The following is a 22,812-nucleotide window of genomic DNA, read 5'->3' on the forward strand; positions in this document are numbered from 1 at the left end:
GTCACAGAGCAGACAACCTATAGAAATCTGCCTTTGACATTTAATCACTCTTAGACATGACTATATGTGAAGTGTCTGGAAAATAGTCATTTGTCTTTCAATTCCAACAGAACCCAACTCAACTGCCAATCTCATGCACTCCTCTCATGGATGTCCTATTCACGTCTACATTAGACATGTTAGTAAAGAAAATGTTAAAAAAAAAAATCCAACATGTTGACGTGAATACTTATTAGTACATTTAGTTATTTAGTTATGGGTACATCTGAAACCAGTTCTCAAACTAGCAGTCCTCCTACCCCTATGTCTTAAGTGCTGCGCCACCATTGCACAGCTGCAGTCATACATTTGAAGTGGACATTCTGCTTGGATTGAGGAACAAACGTTTATGCAGCAGTTAGAAATGGCTTTGTACACCTTCAATCCCAGCACTCAGGAGGTAGAGGCAGGTGGGTCTGAGTCTGAGGCCACCCTGGTCTGCAGAGCAAGTTCCAGGGAAGCCAAAGTGACAAATTGAACCCCTGCCTCTGCGAAAACCCACCCCCCAAAATTCAGTGGGTATATGCCTGTAACCCCAGCACTTAAGAGATAGGGGTAGGAGGACTGCTAGTTTGAGAACTTCTGGTTTCAGATGTACCCATAACTAAATAACGAAATGCACTAATAAGTATTTAAGTCTACATGTTGGATTTTTTTTTTTAACATGGAGTGGGTCATTGTCAACAACAGACTTTGTACCAACACCTACAAACAAAACTTGAATCCTACATAGGCAATAGCCATGCCTTGGCAACAGATAGCTAACTGTGTACCCTGAATAGATTTAGGTCTCTGACCTATTTTGGGTTGGCTGCACCAATCTATTTCCAGTCCTGCTGCTTGTTCTTACATTTTGGTCCAACTACCATCCTCACAAGAAATTCAGTCTTAGGCAAGGTGTGGTGATGCACACTTGCAATAACTCTCAGGAAGGAGACTGAGTTAGAGACCAGCCAAGAGTATATGAGAACCTTCCTCAAAAAGTTTAATTTCTTTTTTCTTGTATTTGGTATTTGTAGTAGATGTTTTCTCTCTTTTTTTGTTTTTTTGGTTTTTTTTTGTTTGTTTTGTCAAGACAAAGTGCAGTCCTGGCTGTCCTGGAACTCACTCTGTAGACCAGGCTGGCCTCTGCCTCCCAAGTGCTGGGATTAAAGGCATGCGCCACCACTGAAAGTCAAGTCCTAAATGAACTTCAGCCTTGCTTTTACTGGAAGCCTTAAAAGCTACTCAAGACCCAGCTGCCCTGGAACCACCATGCAGAATAATATGCTTAATATGCTGGAAGGGAACCTTTCTAGCCCAGGCAAATGAAAAGATGTAAGACCCAGATAGCTCAACGGATACTTCAAAAAGTTTCACCTAACAATTTCAAACCTAATAACCCTCCCTAGAACTTCAGTACAGGTGTACATTTAACATGCAGCTAACTAAATGTACAACACGAAACTTGGTTCAATGTTCTTAGAAAACAGATTGGTAATGAAAGAAAGCATTTCTATTGGAATTCTTGCAGAAACAAGCTGTAGTGGCTCTTATCTATAATCCCAGGAAGCTGAGGCAGGAGGATCACCTGAATTCTTGGATTACCCGACACCCTCCCCTTATACACACACACGCGCGCGCGCGCGCACACACACACACACATTATATGTGTATCTTATGTAGAGATTGTTAGCTCTCTCCAAATAGCAAGAACTTGAAGGCAAAAATCAGGAAACATAAACTGGGCCTTTGTATTTCTGAATAAACAAGCAGGAACCTGAACATCTGTGCAGCTTTAAAAGCTGGGCTAAACCTCAGGAGTATGCCTGAGGCTGCATCTCCAGCTTCGCTCAGTTGTCTAGCAGCCTTTCCCATAAAAAACTAAATAAATAAAAACAAAACTGCAAACTGCTGACATTCCATCCAGTCTGGTTGTGTGAAAAGTAGGTCACCTTAGTCTTTTTAGCAATCCTGCTTTGGTCCTTAACTATCATTTTAAGAATGAGCCTAATCTGGGTGCCCTTTTACAAACACAGACCAATAGGCCCACTAGCATTAAAAAGTGAACATGAGACAAAAATTTGCTATACTAAAATTAGCTTGTCAAAAAAATAAAACTACAATTCAGTGTTTATCCATATTTAATAAACCATGTTTTTGAAAACCCAAGACTATTTCCTAAACACAGGAGTTTCTTAAGTGAGGGGACAATTTAGGAATAGCACCAATGGTTTACTTAGTTTACACTTTTTTCCTGGGGTGAATACCTTAATTATTCTTTTTGTTTTAGGACTAAATCTTTTTTCAATACTAGTTTTTAAAATAACAAACTCATAGACATCAGGAATAGATGGGTTTATTTAGCATTAAGTTTGAAACTCTTGCTTTAAGCAAGGGTACTACAGTAATTATATCAGGAACAGACATTTCCTACACTGTCAAATATATAAAAGTTCCTTTGCACTTTCAACACTGATCAACAAGCAGATTCAGTCCATGTTACTTTGATGTATCTACTCAGTTAACCCAAGCTTCTTCTTCAGAGACTCTGGCATCTCAGGGGGAGGAGGGCGAGGGAGCCTGAAGTAGACCTTCACAGAGTCGTAGATGAACCACTGTAGTGCAGTCAGAGTGCCAATCATGATGATTCGGGCGAAGAGCCCCTTCCACACACCTGGTTCAGAGAGGAGACATGAGTGCCCGAGCGCCACCTACCTCCCCACGCGCACAGTGAGCTGCTGTCTCAGGGGAGCCTGACTCACCTCTGAAGCCCAGCCTCTGCAGGACCTGAGACGCGGTGCTGCCTTTCTCTTTATTCAGCACAGAGACCACAGAGTCAGCAGGGTGGGAGACGATCGCACAGAAGACTCCAGCTGGGGGAAAGGGAAGGGAAAAAAAAATCAAGATACCTCCAAGTAGAACTCCTTCCTCAGCCTCCCAGTGCTAGGATTACGAGCATGTACCACCACACTGGCTTTAGCTTATTATCCAAAACATTTACATTTAGATTCACTCACTCTATATGCATGAGTGTCTTCCCTGCATGCATGTATGTGCACCACATGCATGCCTTGTATGCCCAAAGATCAGAAAAGGGAGCCATATCTCCTGGAAGTGGAGTTACAGATGCATTTTCAAGCATGACAGTAACATGAATAATAATAATGGTAACTATAGAAAAAGATTTTTTGGAAATAATTAAGAGTATGTAGAATCTGGCAGAACATAAAAACAGGCAGATAAAAGTGCTCCCAAATCTTTGGAAATTTTCCTTCACAAAGGGGCCAACAATGGAAGTGATATAATTTGCATATAATTTCATGATGTGTTCTAAATAATTCATACCAGGGGGGGAGGGTATGGGGTACTTTTGGGATAGCATTCTAAATGTAATTGAGGAAAATACGTAATAATAAAAAATATTAAAAAAATAATAATTCATACCAGCCAGGGTGTAGTGATACATACCTCCAATCCCCTAACTTGGGAGACAGAGGCAAGTGGATCCTGGCCTACATAGTAAGTTCTAAGACAGCCAGGGTTATAAAGTGAGACCCTGAAGGTAGATATATACATGGACAGACAGGTCATACCTATGTAACCTGCCACAAATGTCACAACCAGCTGCTCTGCCTTTGTACATTCACTTCGGGGCTTAGGAACCACAAATTTGTACAAAGCTTCAACAGTACGTTCAAAGCAGGCGAACTTCATCATGGTGTACGGGATCTGTCTCATCCACAGAGGAGCAACGCCCTTGTAGAACCTAGGAAATTAGCACACTAACTTAAACAGGTGCCTAAACTGATTTAGCAGAGATTTTCTTTCACCATCCACAGACGTGTCCGCACACCAGTCGAGTCCTGACAGTAACACATGACAGCATCACGCATGTCACTTCCATCAGAACCTGAAGACTAGCATGCAGGTATATTAGTCTCACATGCCAATGACTCAAGCACCTTCGACTATACAACCAACAAAGTTGCTGGACGTTTCTTGGACTGGAACCACAAGAAACAAGAAGTTTACAGGTAGAACTCAGTCCAAGACCCATCCACAAAGGTGGATCTAAGGAAGCATGTTGGCATCTGAAACATGCAAACTGTGTATAGCAGAAATGTCCTAACAAGCCCATCCTCCTGAGTCAATAGATACTTAGACAAGTATCATTTTCAGACAGACAGACAGACAGGACTTGATTTTAGGTTCTCCCCAGTGACTCGTTTTAGGAGAATACGCACTTACGCATTTAAGCCTTCCTCTTTATACATTTTGGGAACAGCTTCCCTCAAGGTGTTGGCATAACCAGGCTGGGTTTGAATTCGAACTTTAGCAGCTTCCATAGGAGCCAGGGCAATGTCAGCGAAGAATTCAGCACTGGCAGAAGAAGCTAAATACAGTGATGTGCGCCACAGGTAGGTGTTTTCCTAAAAGACAATATACAGAACAGATATAAACCGCTGTCACGTGGCCATCTCAATCTAACTTTCTATGACAATGTGATTTCAGAGACTCTAAAATTACTCCTCTCCCCCTTTCTGGTTTAAGATCTAACTTCATCAGTCTATCCTAGTCTAGCCTTGTTATATGGGACAATCTGGCTACAAAAATCACAATATACCCAAATGCTAGGAAACAGATGCACATTATACCCTGCCTGACTTGTCTGAACTACTCTTATTACACAGTCCATGAATAACACTGTGTCAGAATTAAGTTTATATTGTCTCTCAACCTCATAACTAATACAAGGTATATACTCTGAATATAGATGGGACACATACAGTAATCCTATACTACATAAGAGAAACCCCAGACTCTTCTCTTACACTAACACACACACCACCCATACTTACTTAGAAATAACATAGTACATTGAGAAGCTAGAATCTTATGAAATACACTTTGCTTTTCATCCTGTCTTTGCTATTGCTAAATATGCCTTATGAATTGAGACATGCTGCACTCTTTCTAGGGCCATTTCTTCAGCCATAAAACAAGGTAAGCCCAACAAAAAGCATAACATCTTTCTCAAACACTTGGGACACTAAATGTCAAAGTAAAATCACATACCTCACCAAGTATGTTGCTATATAAGGCTTTGAAGACTTCATAAAAGCCGAATTTGCAGAGCCCTTGCATGGAATAGCCAATCAAAGTTGGGGCCCATCCTTTAGCCAAACCACGAACGCCATCTTCTTTCAGTGTAATGGAGAATCCATTAAATATGCCTTTGTACTTCTGAGGGTCCACCTTTAAAATGGGAAAATGTCAATATAAAAGAATTAGCTATGTTAATTTAGTTGTGTTTTTTTTTATTTGCCAAGTTATTTATAATGAGTTTTATAAATTAAGATTTAAGAATATCTAACACCTTTCACAAAAACTTTATTCTACTACTGTGCTTTTTTGTTTTAAAATTTAACTACAAAAGGTATATGAAAGTTCTTAGCTTAATATAAGCTAAACACCTATGTTTTTAAATTTTTTGTGTGGTATATTCCTGTGTATATGCTTCTGTGAGCATGTATGTGGAGGCCAGAGGTCAATGTTGGGAACTGCCCTTTACTTTGGAATCTCTTCTACCACTGTTCCTGTCTCTACCAGCCTAGCTGGCCAGCGACCTCCGGGGACCCTCTCTATCCGCCTTGGCAGTGCTAGGATTATACAGGTTACAGGTGCATGACCATGCCCGACTTTTCACACAGGTGCCTGAGGGTCTCACCTAAGTTCTTCAGGCTTACATAACAAACACTCTACAGACTGAACAATCTTCCCAGGCAAACTGGGAGGAGTCCAGGCTAGTCTCCAACTCACAGTGATCTTCCTGCCTCTGCCTCCCAGAGGCTAGACTGCAGGCATGAGCCATCACTCCCAGGCTCTATTTAGGACTGTTTCTATATCAAGGTCTAACTTCCTTTAAATTATAATAATTCTTGGACAGTAAAAAACTATGTAATTCCAAAAAGAAAATTGCTCTTAAGATATAAGTATGTATTCCTGATCCCGGAGTCCTTTACGTAGATGATACTGCACTACGAACCACTGTGAACATCAGATAACCCAACTAGACACAATTGTAAGAGGTACAGCATCTCCTCTGAGGTACAGAATCACTTTTACTTCAGAAATTAAATTTACTCCAAAAGACACGCATGTTTCAGGACTTACACTTGGTATCTATTTGTTTAACAACACTGTGGGTAAGGGAGCTTATCTCACTCTCTGCCGGTACTAGAAGGGCTGGTATACATCACCTTCCTCTCTCCCTCCTAATATTTCAACTTCCTTTCTCTTTTAGGTAAGGAGACTTCTAATCCTGTTTGGGACAAATAAATTTTTAATGTTTCATTACTTTTTTTCAATTATTATGATATTCAAATTATAAAAACACAAAAGAGGCAGTGCTCACTTTCCCTATAAAGACAACAAGAACTTTTCTGAGAAATAAACATGTTCTTTGCCTCAATATTTAGGGACAGGAAGTTAGTTCACATGAGATAACACAAGACTGACTGACCACTTTGATACAAAAAATACTTATACAGTGACTACTTGGGGGTCTTGAATTAGTAGGCTTTGAAAAAGACCTCTGGCCAGAACTGAATGCCAGCAGTTAAGATCCACTTATAGTAAGAGCAGAACAATTAACCTGAGCGTGGTGGCGAACGCCTTTAATCCCAGCACTCAGGAGGCAGAGGCAGGCGGATTTCTGAGTTCAAGGCCGGCCTGGTCTACAGAGTTCCAGGACAGCCAGGGCTATACAGAGAAACCCTGTCTCGAAAAAACAAAACAAAAAGCTCAGAATTGGAGCAGAAGGGATGGCTCAGCAGTTAAAAGCAGTAGCTGCTCTTCTAGAGGTTCTGGGTTCGATTCCCAGCACCCACATAATGGCTCACAATCATCTATAACTCGGTTTCTAGTGAAGCAGATGCCCTCTTCTTTGGACACTAGGCATGTGATGCACAAACATACATGCAGGCAAAGCACCCTTACACATGAAGTAGAAATCTTTTGAAAACTAAACAAAGCTAGAAATGTAGCTCAGTGGTAGAGGGCACTCCTAGCACACATACTAAGACCTTGATTCCAGCATAATTCCTATGTAACAATAATAAGAAATGAGACCATCGATTTGAGAGAGTGGGAGGTGGAGGTATGGGAGGGGTTGTTGGGAGCAAAGGGATAAGAAGTAATATAATTGTACTTTAGTTTAAAACAACTTTGCATTAGTAAGGTAAATCACATACACAAGACACAGCGGGTCAGTATCAGACACTTGCCTGTCAAACCTGTCAACCTGAGTGCTATGCTTGGGTTCCCTATGGTTTAAGTAAAGAACTCCCAAAAGTGGTCTATTTATTTCCACACCTACCCACCCACATAACATATATAACTTACATAATCAAAATGTTATCATAGCAAATAATAAAATATAAATAAAACCACTCATGCCAACAATACAAACCTGCATGCGGCACTTTACTAAGTCCAGGGGAACAACAGCAGTGTGTGTCAGCCCACAACTTAAGACCCCACCAAAGCCACACAGTGCATAATACTTCATGGAGCCAAATTCACAACTGTACTCTGTAATAAGACAAGACACACCGTGCATTTTAATATGGACTCGTATTAGTGTGCATCAACTTACCTCCTGGGCAATTAGGTTTCCACACAGCTTGTTAGTAGCAGTCTATATCTTACAACTCACGTTTCAACAGAACGTTTTAGTCCAGCATGCAACACAAACCTGCATTCTGCATTTAATGAGATCTAGAGGAACCAATGCTGTATGTGTTGTGCCACAGCTAATAATTCCTCCGAGGCCACAGAGGAGAAAGAATCTGCCAGATCCATATTCACAGCTATACTGCTCTGTTTGATTGAAGAAAAAAGATCAATTATTTCTTCAGAGACTAAGGAAGTCGAGGGGAAGGAAAAAAAAAAACTATTTCCTTTTGGTATAGTACTATCACTAGTATGCAGCTTTAGCCACCAGCCACAACTAGGTAGAAAGATGAGTTCTCATATAATGTAAATGACATGAAAGTCACTGTCAAATCAGATCACTAAAATTATTAGTATCTGTGAGATACTATTTTCTAAAACTTCCTGCATTGGTAATTTCAACTAAAGGCAGTTACTAAGAGCACCCTCCAAGGACAGCCCAAAATCAAAAAGAGCACTTAACATGTGCAAAGCTTGCTAACTTTAACGTTTGCTCCAGCTATTAACCAACTACTCACTTATGAACTAAGTAAGTCATACCTAGTTCCTGCAGTCAAAAACATACAAAGATTTGCTTTAGCTTTTGAAATCAGAGGAAAACGATAGGAGATAGTGAAAAGGAGTTTTCTAATCACGTTTAAGACGCATGAAGCACATGAATGACTGGGGTGTGGGTGGGGACTTCTGTTTTACACACACAATGTAGGTAACGTTTCTCTTGAGGCCTATAATTCAGCTTTCGGGTTTCTCTTGTACTTATGTTCCACTAGGATTTAAAACATACAGTTATTGAGTCACCCAGCTCAAATCCCAAAAACATAAACTCAAAGGAATGCACACCTCATATAATCTGCAAGTCACCTCCTTCACCAACCAGTAGCACAAAAGGAAGAGATTCCCAACCCCATTACCTCATATACAATTAAATGAAAAGATAAAACTTGGGAAAGGAGATCAAAGGAGAGTTTTCCAGGTAATTTTTAAAAAGGCAAGTCAAATAAACGTTATGGAGTTGCAACTGTGTCTGGCTAGTGGTTAAAAAGAGATTTTACCCAGTATACTTGGCTGACCAAGCGGGCTCACGGGGGAAGATAAAGAAGTTGGTTACCACCTCTCTGCCTCTACTCCCTTCGGGACACGGAGGTCACTGAGTGGCGCTGGGCCTGGGCCCTTCCACGCCCTTGAGGGAGGGCCAAGGATCCGACAGCGGCCTAGGGTGTCAGAGTTGCCATCCCAGGGTCAGCGAGAGACCGGTCCTCGGGTCCAGGGCTGAAGCGTCCTTCCCCGACCTCCAGTTCCTGCCCAGGACTCGGGAGGCAGAGCAGGGGGGCAGCATGTAACCAGCGCTCCCACAGGGCAGGGTGCGACCTCACCTTCCACGGCGGCGGCGGCCAGGTGGCGGGAACGCCGGGGCGGAGCTGGGGGACTGCGGGGACCCGACAGGCCATCGTGCACCAGCTGCAGGTGTGGCGCGTTGAAGGGGTTCGCCCGCGCCAGGTGCGCTACGGACGAGAACATCCTCCTGCGGGGGAGACAGAGGGCGGAGGTGAGAGAGACCCGGCGCCGGGCAATGTCACCGGAGCCCCGCGAGACATGCCCGGCTCTGCGCCCTTGAGGAGGTCACAGCTTCTTCCCCAGGGACGCCAAGCCCGGCCGGGCCCACGGCCAAGGCGGCGGCCACAAGGGACTCAAGGCTCCGCGCCGCGGCGAGGCCCGGTCGCGCTCACTTGCCTAAGATGGCGAACACCCAACCGCTCGCTGGGCAAGGTTGCGGCTCACAGAGGCCGAATGTCCTCCCGGCCCGAAGATCCGTGCCCTTCGCGCGGCGTCACCGTGACGCACGCAGAGCGTCACTGCGCCACGCGCCTCTCATTTGCGGAGAGGAGCGCAGAACCTGGACGTCATCGCGTCCTCCTAGCAACCCTATCCCCGCCCACGTCCAACCCCAGCCCTTCCGGCCCTGCTAGTGCGCAGGAGGATTCCTACTGCGCAGGCGCAGATCCAAAGCGCCCTCCTCCCCCACTCCCCTTTTTTTTTTAAAGTGTAGTCTTGGCCTTGGACGGGCAGGTGACCTACTCACTCTGTCCCTTCACCTTCCGGTGTTTTCTCCTTGGCGCCAGGAATTTTTACATGTCTTTAAGTGATTGCGGGCATAAACTTTTAAAGACATGAATGCTTAAGTGATACGTTATTCAGGTATGGAAGCTAGGATATCACTACAAGATCTTTGATCGGAATTCCTGCCATCATCGGACTTTTCAGAAAAAAATTCCATCACACTGACTTTTGACATAGGCATGTCTAAATTTTCCACCAAGTTCTGGTGGAAAGGATATACAGGAAGAACTCATACAATACATAAAACTGCTTCTGCCTCACAGAATGTCCATGGCCCCTGAGAACAGTCAGTCAAGGCTTCGTTCCTGGAGGCACAGGCATGCGCTGACATGAAAGTAACCGATGAACTGTGTGCGTGTAAGACAGGACTGTGTGTACTTCAGACATTTACAAGATCATCATCACTCTGATGTCAACAAGCGGGGGCCAAGTTCCACGAGGGAGAGTTTAGAAGCAATCAAACCTGTTGTAATTCTTGCGTTTAACATTTTCCTGGGACGTTTATCTCATCTTTATTAAGCCTTTTTATCTAACCCAAGACACCACTAGAGCTGGCTCCTGTATTGACTATTGTAGTTATACTAAGTCTACCTCTGCAGTCAGTGCTCTGCTGTGTCCTTTAAAAATTCTTAACATTTACAAACAAAAGACATTTTCATTCATTTTGCCCTAGGTCCTTCAAATTATGTAATTGGTCCTGGATAGAAGAAATACTTTTAGAGTTTATGAAACATCAAGAAGATGTAAAAAAAAAAAAAATGTTTACAAAACATCTTTCAGAGGTCTGGTACTTGATTCCTAGTACCCACCTTGATTCTAGCTCCAGGGGATCTGACACCATCTTCTGGCCTCTATAGGCACCTGCACTCATGCACACACACACACACACACACAGACCACCACCACCACCACCACCACCACCACCACCATTTTTTAAAAAACCTTTAAAGATGAAATTTATAAAACATTTTTCATAAAAAACTGAAGAGGTTTAAATTAGCCATATTTCTGCTGCTATGATAAAACATCATTTTGGCTTACACCTCCAGAGGGATAAGAGTCCATCATGGTGGGGAGGCATGACAGCAAACAGCAGACATGCCAGTAGGCCCCCAGGTACATAATGCTTCCAGCAATGCCACAAACCTCCCCCAAAGGGCTCTACCAAGGGACCTAGTACCAGGGACTAACTACAGGGGCATTTCTCATTCAAACCATCTCAGGGCTAGAGACATAGCCTGGTGATACAAGGGGCAGTGAGTTCAATTCCCAGCACCAAAATAGGAAAAGGATGTGAGCATTGAGATAACTCAGAGAAAGGTGCCTGTACCAAGTCTACGAAGCCAAACTGCATTCCCCAGGCCCATAGAATCCCAAAAGTCATTGTCTGATCTCTATGTGTCTGCCATGGTTCACATACACCTACCACACACACACAAAATAAATTTCTAAAATACGTTTTTAAAATACTATCTAGGCAAAATATTAAAACTCTCATTTCTCAAAGTATTATTTATTATTATTGTGTTTGTGCGTACACACACGTACACACACACACACACACACACACACACACGTGTACATATAGAGGTTAAGAAACAGCTTCCAGGGCTGGTGAGATGGCTCAGTGGGTAAGAGCACCTGACTGCTCTTCCAAAGGTCCAGAGTTCAAATCCCAGCAACCACATGGTGGCTCACAACCATCCTTAACGAGATCTGACTCCCTCTTCTGGAGTGTCTGAAGACAGCTACAATGTACTTACATATAATAAATAAATCTTTAAAAAAAAAAAAAAAAAGAAACAGCTTCCAGTTGAATTTCTCCCTCTACCATATGGATCCTGGGGATAAAACTTCGGCATGTACTGCTTGGTGGCAAATACCTTCACTTGCTGAGTCATTTTAACAACCTCCTAAACTTCTCCATATAACATGCTAACACCTAAAATTATAGGTGGGTATATATTAAGGAAAAGTTGGACCTTATAAGTAAGGCCCAACCACACATATAAAAATTTCAAGTCTGAGGAAGATACACATAGAAAACACAGATGAGCCGGGCAGTGGTAGCGCATGCCTTTAATCCCAGCACTTGAGAGGCAGAAGCAGGCAGATTTCTGAGTTTGAGGCCAGCCTGGTCTACAAAGTGAGTTCCGGGACAGCCAGGGCTATACAGAGAAACCCTGTCTCAAAAAACCAAAACAAACCAAACCAAAACAAACAAACAAAAAAAAAGAAAGAAAGAAAGAAAACACAGATGAAATTTTCATTTACTTATTAAAAAGGTCTCAAAGGGACATTGAAAGAACTTATTTCTTCATGAGTGGTGGATTGCTGGCCAAACAAGTTCTACCATTAAACAGATGTGTGGTGTCCGGCTCTCCACAGATGTGACAGCAACCTCACTGAAGTCCTGACACACAGGTGGGACGTAGTGTATGTTGAGAGCTGGCTTTCCAGCGAGATGGAGTTAACAGACAAACAATTTCCACTGGCCAAAGAAAGGTCACAGAGTCCCTGCCGTCTCCTAGCAACCTTGTCCAGTCCTCTCCAGCCCTGTGACACTCTTTCCTTCCAGAGTGGCAAAAGTCTCAGGACGTGTTCATCAAAAGAGAATATAGGAAGCAAAGCAATGACAGATAACTAAGTACCCAAACACCTCTTTGTCTTAAGCCCTCACTTGCCTGCCTCATCCACATAATTTGATCTCCTGTAGACAAGCAAGTTTTGAAGATTTATTACGTGATCCCTATTGTATAGTAACTACTTTCTAATCTACTCCTACCTCTGCCCCCTACTCCCAACACCAGATAAAGCTGGTGCCCTTCACCTTGTCGCTACGTACGCATCTGGCCCTGAAGCTGGTGGATAAGATCCAGGGCTAGCTGAGAGAGCTGTGTGTTGATCTGTTCCGTCAACAAGGTGACCTTCATGTGGTAAAGGCTGCTGTTTCACTCCTGCTTCCCAAGTGCTATACAGGTTTTTCTTATACTTAACCTCAGATCAGAACCACATAGGGAAAGGAAATCTGGGAAATATAGTTGCAGCTTTACCAAAGAGGCGACTAGAAGTTACAGGGCTGGTTTGATAGCTCAGCAAGTAAAGGTGCTTACTGTGCAAGTCAGAAGGCTCAAGTTCAACTCCCACAATGCATAGAAAGATGAAAGGAAAAAAAAACAAGTCTACAAAGTTGTCCTCTGATTTCTGCACACACACACACACACTCACGCACATCACACACAAATATGTCACCATAAGGAGGAAGTAGTCAAGGTCATTGAGGACAATAATACACAGCTGGAGAGTGATTAGCTCTGAGGAGAGATGGTGATAAGATGACGTAGCTAGCTAGCTCTACAGGGTGAAAGTACAGGGTTTTTAAAGGTCCTTCCTAGCAGGAAGAAGGAAAAAGCATTCACCATTTTAATATCTGCAAACCAGAACACCAAAGAATACACAATTAACTTTATAGTAATCCACAGAACACAGTCCAGCTGAACAGGACATGGTAAGAGTCATCAGCCCCGAATCTTTAGTGTTTTGTTGTTCTTTTGCTTTGTATTTTGAGACAAGGTCTTACTATGTAGTCTTGAGAGTCCTGAAACTCATTATGTAGGCCAGGCTGGCCTCAGCAGAGATTGACCTGCCCCAGCCTCTAGAATGCTGGGATTTAAGGCATGTGCTGCCAGGCTTGGCTATCCCTGCATCTTTGAAGTCCTTGAAGTGGATAGATTAGATGACTTAGTGGTTAAAATCACTAGCTGCTCTTACAGAGGGCCCAAGTTCAGTTCCTTGTACCCACATGGGGTCTTTTTTTTTAATATATATATGTAAGTACACTGTAGCTGTCTTCAGACACTCCAGAAGAGGGAGTCAGATCTCGTTACGGTTGTGAGCCACCATGTGGTTGCTGGGATTTGAACTCCTGACCTTCGGAAGAGCAGTCGGGTGCTCTTACCCACTGAGCCATCTCACCAGCCCCCCCACATGGGGGGGGTCTTACAACCATCAGTAACTTCAGTTCCTGGGATCTGGTGCTCTCTTCTGGACTTTGTAATCATCAAACATGCACAGAGTGCACTTACATCATGCATAAAAAGCACTATCTACAAAAAATTACAGATAGATAACCCTTTTTAAAAAGTTCTTATCCAGGTGCACATCTTTTTTTTTTTTTAAAGATTTATTTACTATTTTTATGTAAGTACACTGTAGCTGTTCTTCAAACACGCCAGGAGAGAGCGTCAGATCTCATTATGGATAGTTGTGAGCCACCACAAGGTTGCTGGGATTTGAACTCAGGACCTTTGGAAGAGCAGTCAGTGCTCTTAACCACTAAGCCATCTCTCCAGCCCCAGGTGCACATCTTTAATCCTAGCACTCTGGAGACAGAGACAGACAGATCTCTGAGTTCAAGGCCAGTATGGTCTACAGAGTGAGCTCCAGGAAAACCAGGGCAACACAAAGAAATTTTATCTCAAAAGTAAATAAAAAGTCCTTGACCATGGCATTAATCTCCTGATATCTGCAGGAATGTGGCATTGCTTTGGCTTAATATTTCAGGATTTCTAGAAACTTCCTCTGGCTCTTTCATATGATAATATCCCATGTCCCACAGACCAGAGTCTCAGTGTGGCGACTGTGCCAATGCTGAGTTCACACATTCCAAATGTGCATTTTAGAACTGGAGAAATACCACAAGGTTAGTGGGGTGAGACAGACTTCAACCATAGACTACTGATTCCAGACTTCCAAAGTCTCCCTTGAGGCTGGTTATCTCCATGGCTTTGTGGGTCTCTAAGGAATTGATGCCAATCTAGAGATAGCATCTGATAATATGTTTGGATGGTTTTTTTCCCCCCTCTTCTTCATTGAATAGCCAAACTAGTAAAGGAATACAGGTCAATTTGGGAAGCACCAGGTGTGCATTAGCCTAGTTATCTACTACAACAGAACCAACAGAATAAATATTTTTTAATTATAATTTTCGGGAGGCAGAGGCAGGCGGACTTTTGAGTTAGAGGCCAGCCTGGTCTACAAAGTGAGTTCCAGGACAGCCAGGGCTATACAGAGAAACCCTGTCTCGAAAAAAAAAAAATTACATATTTTTAAATGGAGGATTTCTTTTTTGTTTTAAAATTTATTTGTTTGTTTGTTTGTTTCTTTCTTTCTTTCTTTTAAGTATGTGAGTACACTGTAGCTGTTTTCAGACACATCAGAAGAGGGCATCAGATCCCATTACAGATGGTTATGAGCCACCATGTGGTTGCTGGAAATTGAACGCAGGACCTCTAGAAGTGCAGTCAATGCTCTTAACTATTGAGCCATCTCTCCAGCCCAGAATAAATATATTTTACAAAGGCAACTTTAGATTGGCTTACAATGCACGGGCTGGGAAGGCCAACAATGGCTGTGTATCCCAGTAGCTTGCTCAGTTTGTGCACTGAGACTGGATGCCTCAACAATCCCAGTCTGGCACTGAAGGAACTGGACAATTCCTGGAGAATTTCTGTTCATTCATCAATTGAAACCCAAGGAAACTAGGTTACCATGTCAGTGATGGATGGTGGCAGTGGTGGCGGCAGCAGCAGCAGCAATAGAGTGGATGCACTCACCAGCAGGTAATGGCAGAGGTTAGGCAAAAACAGCACTGTTTTCCCCTCAGCCCTCTTTTTATCTCGCTCCTGCTAGAAGTTGCTGTCTATTCTGTGGGATGGTTTCCTTTATCCAGTTCATCCTTCTAGGAGGTACGTAGCCTCAAAGATTCTTTTTTTTTTTAATTATTTATTATATGTACGTATACTGTAGCTGTCTTCAGACACTCCAAAATAGGGAGTCAGATCTCTTAACAGATGGTTGTGAGCTACCATGTGGTTGCTGGTATTTGAACTCAGAACCTTCAGAAGAGCAGTCAGTGCTCTTAACCACTGAGCCATCTCTCCAGCCACACCCTCAAAGATTCTTAAAATGGTGTATCCCATAGGTAATCCCATGCAAATTGAAAAATCAAGAAATTGGGGCTGGAGAGATGGCTCAGTGGTTAAGACTGACTACTCTTCCAAAGGTCCTGAGTTCAATTCCCAGCAACCACATGGTGGCTCAAAACCATCTGTAATGAGATCTGATGCCCTCTTCTGGTGTGTCTGAAGACAGCTACAGTGCACTCATATAAATAACTCTTTGAGCCGGGTGTGGTGGCGCACGCCTTTAATCCCAGCATTTGGGAGGCAGAGGCAGGCAGATTTCTGGGTTCGAGGCCAGCCTGGTCTACAAAGTGTGTTCCAGGACAGCCAGGGCTATACAGAGAAACCCTGTCTCGGAAACACGCCCCTCCCCCCAAAAAAAAAGAAAGAAAAGAAAATCAAGAAATTACCATTACGAAGTAAAAACTTTATAGCAGAAATTTTGGGCTATATAGTAGGATCTCCCTTAAGGAAGTATCTGTGCCTTCATATTTTGCATGTTGTAATTTGACCCCCCAAGGCAATGGTATTAATGGATGGAGACCTAGGCTGGGCTTTGGTGGTGAATGCCTTTAATCACAGCACTCAGGAGGTAGAGACTGTATGATCTTAGTGAGTTCGAGGCTAGCCTGACCTACAGCTTGCGTTCCAGGACTACACAGAGAGACTGTGACTAAAAAGGGGGAGGGGAACCTGTGGTGTTTTCAATAGGAATGGCCCCAAGAGGCTGGTATATTTGAATGCTTGCTCACTAGGGAGTACAAGTACTTGAGAGGGATTAGGCGTGGCCTTGCTGGAGGAAAGTGTGGTGGGAGCTTTGGAGTTTTAGAACCTTAAGCCAGGCCCAGTGGTTGTCTCTCTTGGCTTTGGATCTTGATGTAGAACTCTCAGCTCCTGCTCCAGCACCATGTCTCCTGTATGCTGCCATGCTGATAATAGACTAAACCCCTGAATTGGTAAGCCAGCCTTAACTAAATGATTTATTAGGGTTCCAATGGTGTCTCTTCACAGCAACAGAACATTGACGAAGACATGATCCTTGAGGTGGTTATGTGGTAGAAGAATGCGGCAGAGAGAGAAAGACGAAAAGATAAACATGATAAAGCCGGGTGAGGTGGCACACGCCTTTAATCCCAGCACTTGGGAGACAGAGGCAGGCAGATTTCTGAGTTCTACAAAGTGAGTTCTAGGACAGCCAGGGCTACACAGAGAAACCCTGTCTGAAAAAGCCAAAACCAACCAACCAACCAAACAAACAAACAAAAACATATAATAAAAGCCAAATAATAGGAAGCCTGGAGCCCTCATTATGGCTACACGTAAGAAGAAGAGCAAGAAAAGCTACAATATCCACATTCAAAGGCTGGGACTTGCAAGTGACCCATAAAGGGTGTGGTGGTTTGAATAGGAATGGCTCCCATAGATTCATGTGTTTGTATGCTTGGCCCTTAGGTCATTGCACTATTAGGAGGTGTGAACTTGCTGGAGTAGGTGTGGCTTTGTTGGAGGAATTTGTTGCTATGGGGACAGGCTTTGAAGTCTCCTCCACTCAAGCTACACCCAATGTAATACAGTCTCCTGCTGCTGCCTGCATGCAGATCAAGATGTAGAACTCACAGCTCCTTCTCCAGCTGCATGCTGCCATGCTTCCCTCCATGACAAGATTGGACTAAACCTCTGAACTGTAAGTCAGCTCCAATGAAATATTTTCCTTTATAAGAGTTGCCATAGCCGGGTGTGGTGGCGCACGCCTTTAATCCCAGCACTCGGGAGGCAGAGGCAGGTGGATCTCTTGAGTTCGAGGCCAGCCTGGTCTACAGAGTGAGTTCCAGGACAGCCGGGGCTATACAGAGAAACCCTGTCTCGAAAAACCAAAAAAAAAAAAAAAAAAAGAGTTGCCATATCGTGGTGTTTCTTCACAGCAATGGAGATCCTAAGACAGAGGGTCTCACAGCTCTTGTGCTGACAAGTGCTTCTAAACATCCTAGCTGTCTGACCCACTTCTGTTCTCAAGAGCATTTTTTCTCTTTCTTAGTAAATGGTCTGTATTTCTGCCACTATCCATGCATCTTTGGGCCAATTCTTTGTTCTAGGACAAGAACCTGGAAATCGCAGCACGTGCCTTCTAACCTCTGATCCATGCCTTTAACAAGCAGGCTTCATGGATAGGTTAGGTGTGTTAGTAACAAAAGGGTTTGAGGTGGTTGCTTTGTCCCATTTGCCTTTCTAGCTCTGCCAAAAGATGCCATTTTGAAAGCAGAGAATACATCAGTCACTAAATCTTCTGGCTTTCCTGACCCTAGGATGCTGGGAAATGGTTTATATTATTTATAATTACTGTCTTAGGGTTTTACTGCTATGAACAGACACCATGACCAAGGCAACTCTTATAAGTACAACATTTAATTGGGGCTGGCTTACAGGTCCAGAGGCTCAGTTCATTATCATCAAGGCGGGAACATGGCAGTGCCCAGGTAGGTATGATATAGGAAGAGCTGAGTGTTCTACATCTTTCAGAAGGCAAACAAAAGACTGGCTTCCAAGGAGCTAAGATGAGGGTCTTAAAGCCCATGCCCACAATGACACACTTCAATCAACAAGGCCACACCTACTCCAACAGGCCATACCTCCTAATAGAGTTGCTCCCTGGGCCAAGCATATTCAAATCAACACAATTACCCATCCAGAGGTCATTTCTAATAGTGTCAAAGCTCCTGGAAAAACATAGCTGCTCTCAGACCTTAAAGAGCCTTCTGAGGAGTTCTGGGATGCACCAGTTCAGAGTGTTAGTCTAGAACATCCTTCCCCCAACCTTGCCTGCACAGAGAAAACTCCCAGACCCACTTAGAGAAAACTTCTCCAGACTAACATGTCATCTCTCCAAGTTCCTGCCACCTACCCAAGAGTGCCCGCCCAGGGGCTCAGGTTTTGACCATGTATGGACATAATCCGAGTTCCTAACTGACAAATCACCACCCCTTACCTAAACGCTATAAAATCTGATTGCTTTAGCCTGGATGTGTGACTTCACTGACCTCTATCTGTCAGATTGGTGAGCCCACCAATGGATGGTCGAAGTTCCTATAAATTACTTGGTGTCCTAGTTACTTTTCCTGTTGCTCTAATAAACACTATGCTTAAATGAGAATGTCCCCCATAGACTTATGTATTTAAAGATTTATTTATTTGTTTGTTTATTTTATACCAGTACACTGTAGCTGTCTTCAGACACACCAGAAGAGGTCATTGGATCTCATTACAGATGGTTGTGAGCCACCATGTGATTGCTGGGAATTGAACTCAGGACCTCTGGAAGAACAGCCAGTGCTCTTAACCGCTGAGCCATCTCTCCAGTCCCGACTTACGTATTTAAACCCTTGGTCCCCAATTAGTAGCACTGTTTGGGGAGGTCTAGGAGGTATGGCCTTGCTAGAAGAAGTATGTCATTGAGACAAGCTTTGAGACTTTAGAAATTTGTGCCACTTCTAGTTCTCTCTCTCTCTCTCTCTCTCTCTCTCCCTCTCTCTCTCTCTCTCTTTGTGCTTCATGCTTAAGGTAAAAGATGTGAGCTCTCAGATTGCTGCTGCTCTATCCACCATGCTTGCCTGCCACCATGCCTCCCCACAATGATACTGATAACTTCTAGTTTGTGTGTGCGGTTTTTGTTTGTTTGTTTTTTATTTTTTGAGACAGGGTTTCTCTGTATAGCCCTGGCTGTCTTGGAACTCACTTTGTAGATCAGGCTGGCCTCAAACTCAGATATCCACCTGCCTCTGCCTCCCGAGTGCTGGGATTAAAGGCGTGCACCACCATGCCTGGCTACTGGTAACTTCTTATTCCTCTGGTACCATAAGCCCAAATAAACCCTTTACTTTGATCATGGTAGTTTATCACAGCAGTAAAGTGACTAATACTTATCATAATTAAAAGCAACTTGGGTTTAGAAATGGAGTATTTGGCTTACAGCTTACAGCTTACAGTTCATCATTAAGGGAAGAATTCAAGGTAGAAACTGAAGCAGAGACTATGAAGAAATGAGCACTGCTTACTGCCTTGCTCATCTCGCAGTCTTACACAGCCCAGCACCACTTGTTCAGAGGTGGCACCACCCAGAGTGGCTGTGCCCTCTCACATCAATAATTAATCAAGGAAAAGCCCCCACAGACCTTCCTACAGGCCAATAGAATGGAGTCCATTCTTCAGTTATGGTCTCCTCTTCTTAGTTGACTCTAGTTTGTATCAAGTTGAGAAAAACTAGTCATCTCATTTGTGTAATGATAAAATCCAAGATTCCCTACACTGTGTCCTAATACGTCTGTGGCATTATGTGTACCAATTTTGATACTGACTTTTTTTTTTTTTTTTTTTTGGTTTTTCGAGACAGGATTTCTCTGTATAGCCCTGACTGTCCTGAAACTCACTCTGTAGACCAGGCTGGCCTCAAACTCAGAGATCCACCTGCCTCTGCCTCCTGAGTGCTGGGATTAAAGGCCTGCGCCACCACGCCCAGCTTTGTTACTGACTTTGGAACAAAGCCATTTCTTGCCATTTGGATATGATTTATATAGTCTGTGATGGTTTGTACATGCTTGGCCCAGGGAGTGGCATTATTAGAAGGTGTGGCCCTGTTGGAGTAGGTGTGTCACTGTGGGTTTGGGCTACTCCTAGCTGCCTGGAAGCCAGTATTCTGCTAGCAGCCTTCAGATGAAGATGTAAAACTCTCAGCTCCTCCTATACAATGCCTGTCTGGATGCTGCCCTGCTCCTGCTTTGATGATAGTGGACTGAACCTCTGAACCTGAAAGCCAGCCCCAACTAAATGTTGTCTTTTATAAGACTTGCATTGGTCGTGGTATCTGTTCATAGCAGCAAAACCCTAAGACATAGTCTTTATATATTAAGAGTTTTCATAGCTCGTCACATAAGTGAATTTTCTTCTGAGTAAATGGCTAAGCCTCAGCCTTAACTACTAAGAATTTTCAGGGCAGTCTGTTTTCTCTGAACACTGAATCTATGAACCTCTGGGATGACTTGTGGAAGTTGAAGCAGCATCTCCCAGGTCGTCACTCAAATGAGAGCTGCTCCCAGAAGATCACCTGCAGGTCAGCCTCCAGCAGCAGCTGCACTACCTGCAGTTGGCTCACTTGCTTCTGCACCCTGGCAGCCAGGCCTGGTAGCCCAGATGGCATCCACTGCAGTTGGTGTGACCATGGGCTCTGTAGTACGGAACACCCTGGATCACGCCATCGCCGGGGCCTTCAGCAGAGGTGGCAGTGCTGAGCCTGAAAAGCCTGACATCACTTAACCAGGAGCTTCAGGGGGATCAGCTGCCAGACCAGCAGTTTGTGGGTCCTGATCTCTTGAGATCAAGCAGTTTCTAGGGCATTCCCAGCACTAGAATGACTTCAAGCTCTGTGCCAGCTTCAACTAAGTGCGTGGCAGAGCAGAATTGGAAATGGTTGAATCTAATTAAGAAATACAAACTGAAGAAATGTAATTGGCTCTATATAATTGCTAGTGCAAATGGGGACCTAGATTTCTAAAAGCTCCATTCTTTCAGAATGACCACAAAAAGAGTTATAATTGTCGATGTTCACTGAGGCTTGTAGGGTGGTTAATGGGCAAGTGTTTGACCTCTTTGAACTAACTGTATTGTGTTTTGTGAATTAATAAGAATAAATTGGTTTTATTCTGGAGTTGGGGTGGGGAAGAGTTTTCAGGGCTGGAGAGATGGCTCAGTGGTTAACAGCACTGGCTGCTTTTCCAGAGGACCTGGGTTTGAGGCCCTCTTCTGGCCTCTGTGAACATATGGTCATGCTACCAACATCCAGGCAAAACATTTATGCACATAAAATTAATTTTTTAATATCTAATAATGCTAGGAAGGATGACTCGTGTTTTTAATCTCAGACCCAAGAGGCAGAAACAAGTAGGTCTCTGCAAGTTGGAGGCCAGTCTGACTTATATTCAGAGTTCTAAGCTAGCCAGGGTTACACAGTGAGGCTCTCAAAACCCACAAGACACAATGAGACAAGAAAAAAAATGAAATGAATTTATTTGTTTATTTATTTAATTATTTATTATTTTGAGTTTTCAAGACAGGGTTTCTTTGTGTCGTCCTAGCTGTCCTAGAACTTATGTTTAGACCAGGCTAGCCACAAACTCAGAAATCTACCTGCCTCTGCCTCCTGAGTGCTGGGATTAAAGGCATGCACCACCACTGCCCAGACAGACTACCAACACAGCTAATTTAAAAAATATCTTATTTTTTTATGTCCTACTATTCACTCTTAAGAAATACTGTGGCTGGGTAGTAGTGGTGCATGCCTTTAATCCCAGCACTTGGGAGGCAGAGACAGGTGTATTTCTGAGTTTGAGGCCAGCCTGGTCTACAAAGTGAGTTCCAGAACAGCCAGGGCTATACAGAGAAACCCTGTCTTGAAAAACAAAAAAACAAACAAACAAAAAAATTAAAAAGAAAGAAAGAAAGAAAAAAGAAATACTGTGAAAGGGGAAAAAAATAAATCAGGTGAAGGCAAGGTAAAATCACATATGTAAAAGAATATGACCTGGGCATGGTGGCAGAATCCCAAGACTTGGGAGGCAGAGGCCCACAGATCTTTGAGTTCAAGGCCAGCCTGGTCTATATCACCCAGTTCCAGATCACCCAGGGCTACACAGTGAGACCTTGTCTCAAACAAACATATAAGCAAAAAGAACAAGCTGGTCTGAGGATGTGGCTCAGTTAGTAGACTGTCCAGCATGCATGAAGGCCTGAACACACCGGAGGCTCACACTGGCAATCCCAGCACTTAGGAGGTAGAGGTGACAGAATCAGGGGTTCAAGGTCATCATCTGCTACATAAAAAGAGCTGGAGGCTAGCCTGGGGTATCTGAGACCTTGGCACAGTGGTTTGTTTTTGTTTTTAGAAATAGGGTTTCTCTGTGTAGCTCTAGCCCTGGCTGTCCTGGAACTT

The 22,812-nt window shown here is 43.5% G+C and overlaps 1 protein-coding gene and 1 non-coding gene across 3 annotated transcripts; both read right to left on the bottom strand.

Annotated features, from left to right (window-relative positions):
• Positions 1-2,144: 2,144 nt before the first annotated feature.
• Slc25a3 (solute carrier family 25 (mitochondrial carrier, phosphate carrier), member 3) lies at positions 2,145-9,617 on the bottom strand. Of its 2 annotated transcripts, none has more exons than NM_133668.4 (8): positions 9,487-9,538; positions 9,129-9,277; positions 7,493-7,614; positions 5,098-5,277; positions 4,270-4,451; positions 3,615-3,787; positions 2,784-2,894; positions 2,145-2,695 (listed from the first exon to the last, which is right to left on the bottom strand). In NM_133668.4, exons 2-8 carry the CDS (start codon positions 9,271-9,273, stop codon positions 2,535-2,537), a joined length of 1,074 nt encoding a protein of 357 aa, NP_598429.1. In that variant the 5' UTR covers positions 9,274-9,277; positions 9,487-9,538; the 3' UTR covers positions 2,145-2,534. The 2 variants fall into 2 exon arrangements, with proteins under 2 accessions (NP_598429.1, XP_006513434.1); XM_006513371.4 differs by lacking the exon at positions 7,493-7,614 and adding an exon at positions 7,778-7,902 and having other exon boundaries at positions 2,362-2,695; positions 9,487-9,617.
• Gm24119 lies at positions 3,862-4,107 on the bottom strand. Its single transcript, XR_003949126.1, has one exon. It is a non-coding gene; the product is annotated as a small nucleolar RNA SNORA53 (small nucleolar RNA).
• Positions 9,618-22,812: the final 13,195 nt, after the last annotated feature.

Source organism: Mus musculus, chromosome 10 (genome assembly GCF_000001635.26).
Source record: "Mus musculus strain C57BL/6J chromosome 10, GRCm38.p6 C57BL/6J".
Lineage (NCBI taxonomy): Eukaryota > Metazoa > Chordata > Mammalia > Rodentia > Muridae > Mus > Mus musculus.

Excerpts from the sequence above, each read along its gene's own strand:
- Slc25a3 (XM_006513371.4), bottom strand. The coding sequence starts at position 9,273 with ATGTTCTCGTCCGTAGCGCACCTGGCGCGGGCGAACCCCTTCAACGCG. Across the intron at positions 7,903-9,128 it reads GGCCGCCGCCGCCGTGGAAG|AGCAGTATAGCTGTGAATAT; the intron begins GTGAGGTCGCAC and ends TCAATCAAACAG. Across the intron at positions 5,278-7,777 it reads TCATTAAATGCAGAATGCAG|GTGGACCCTCAGAAGTACAA; the intron begins GTTTGTGTTGCA and ends CCCATTTTAAAG.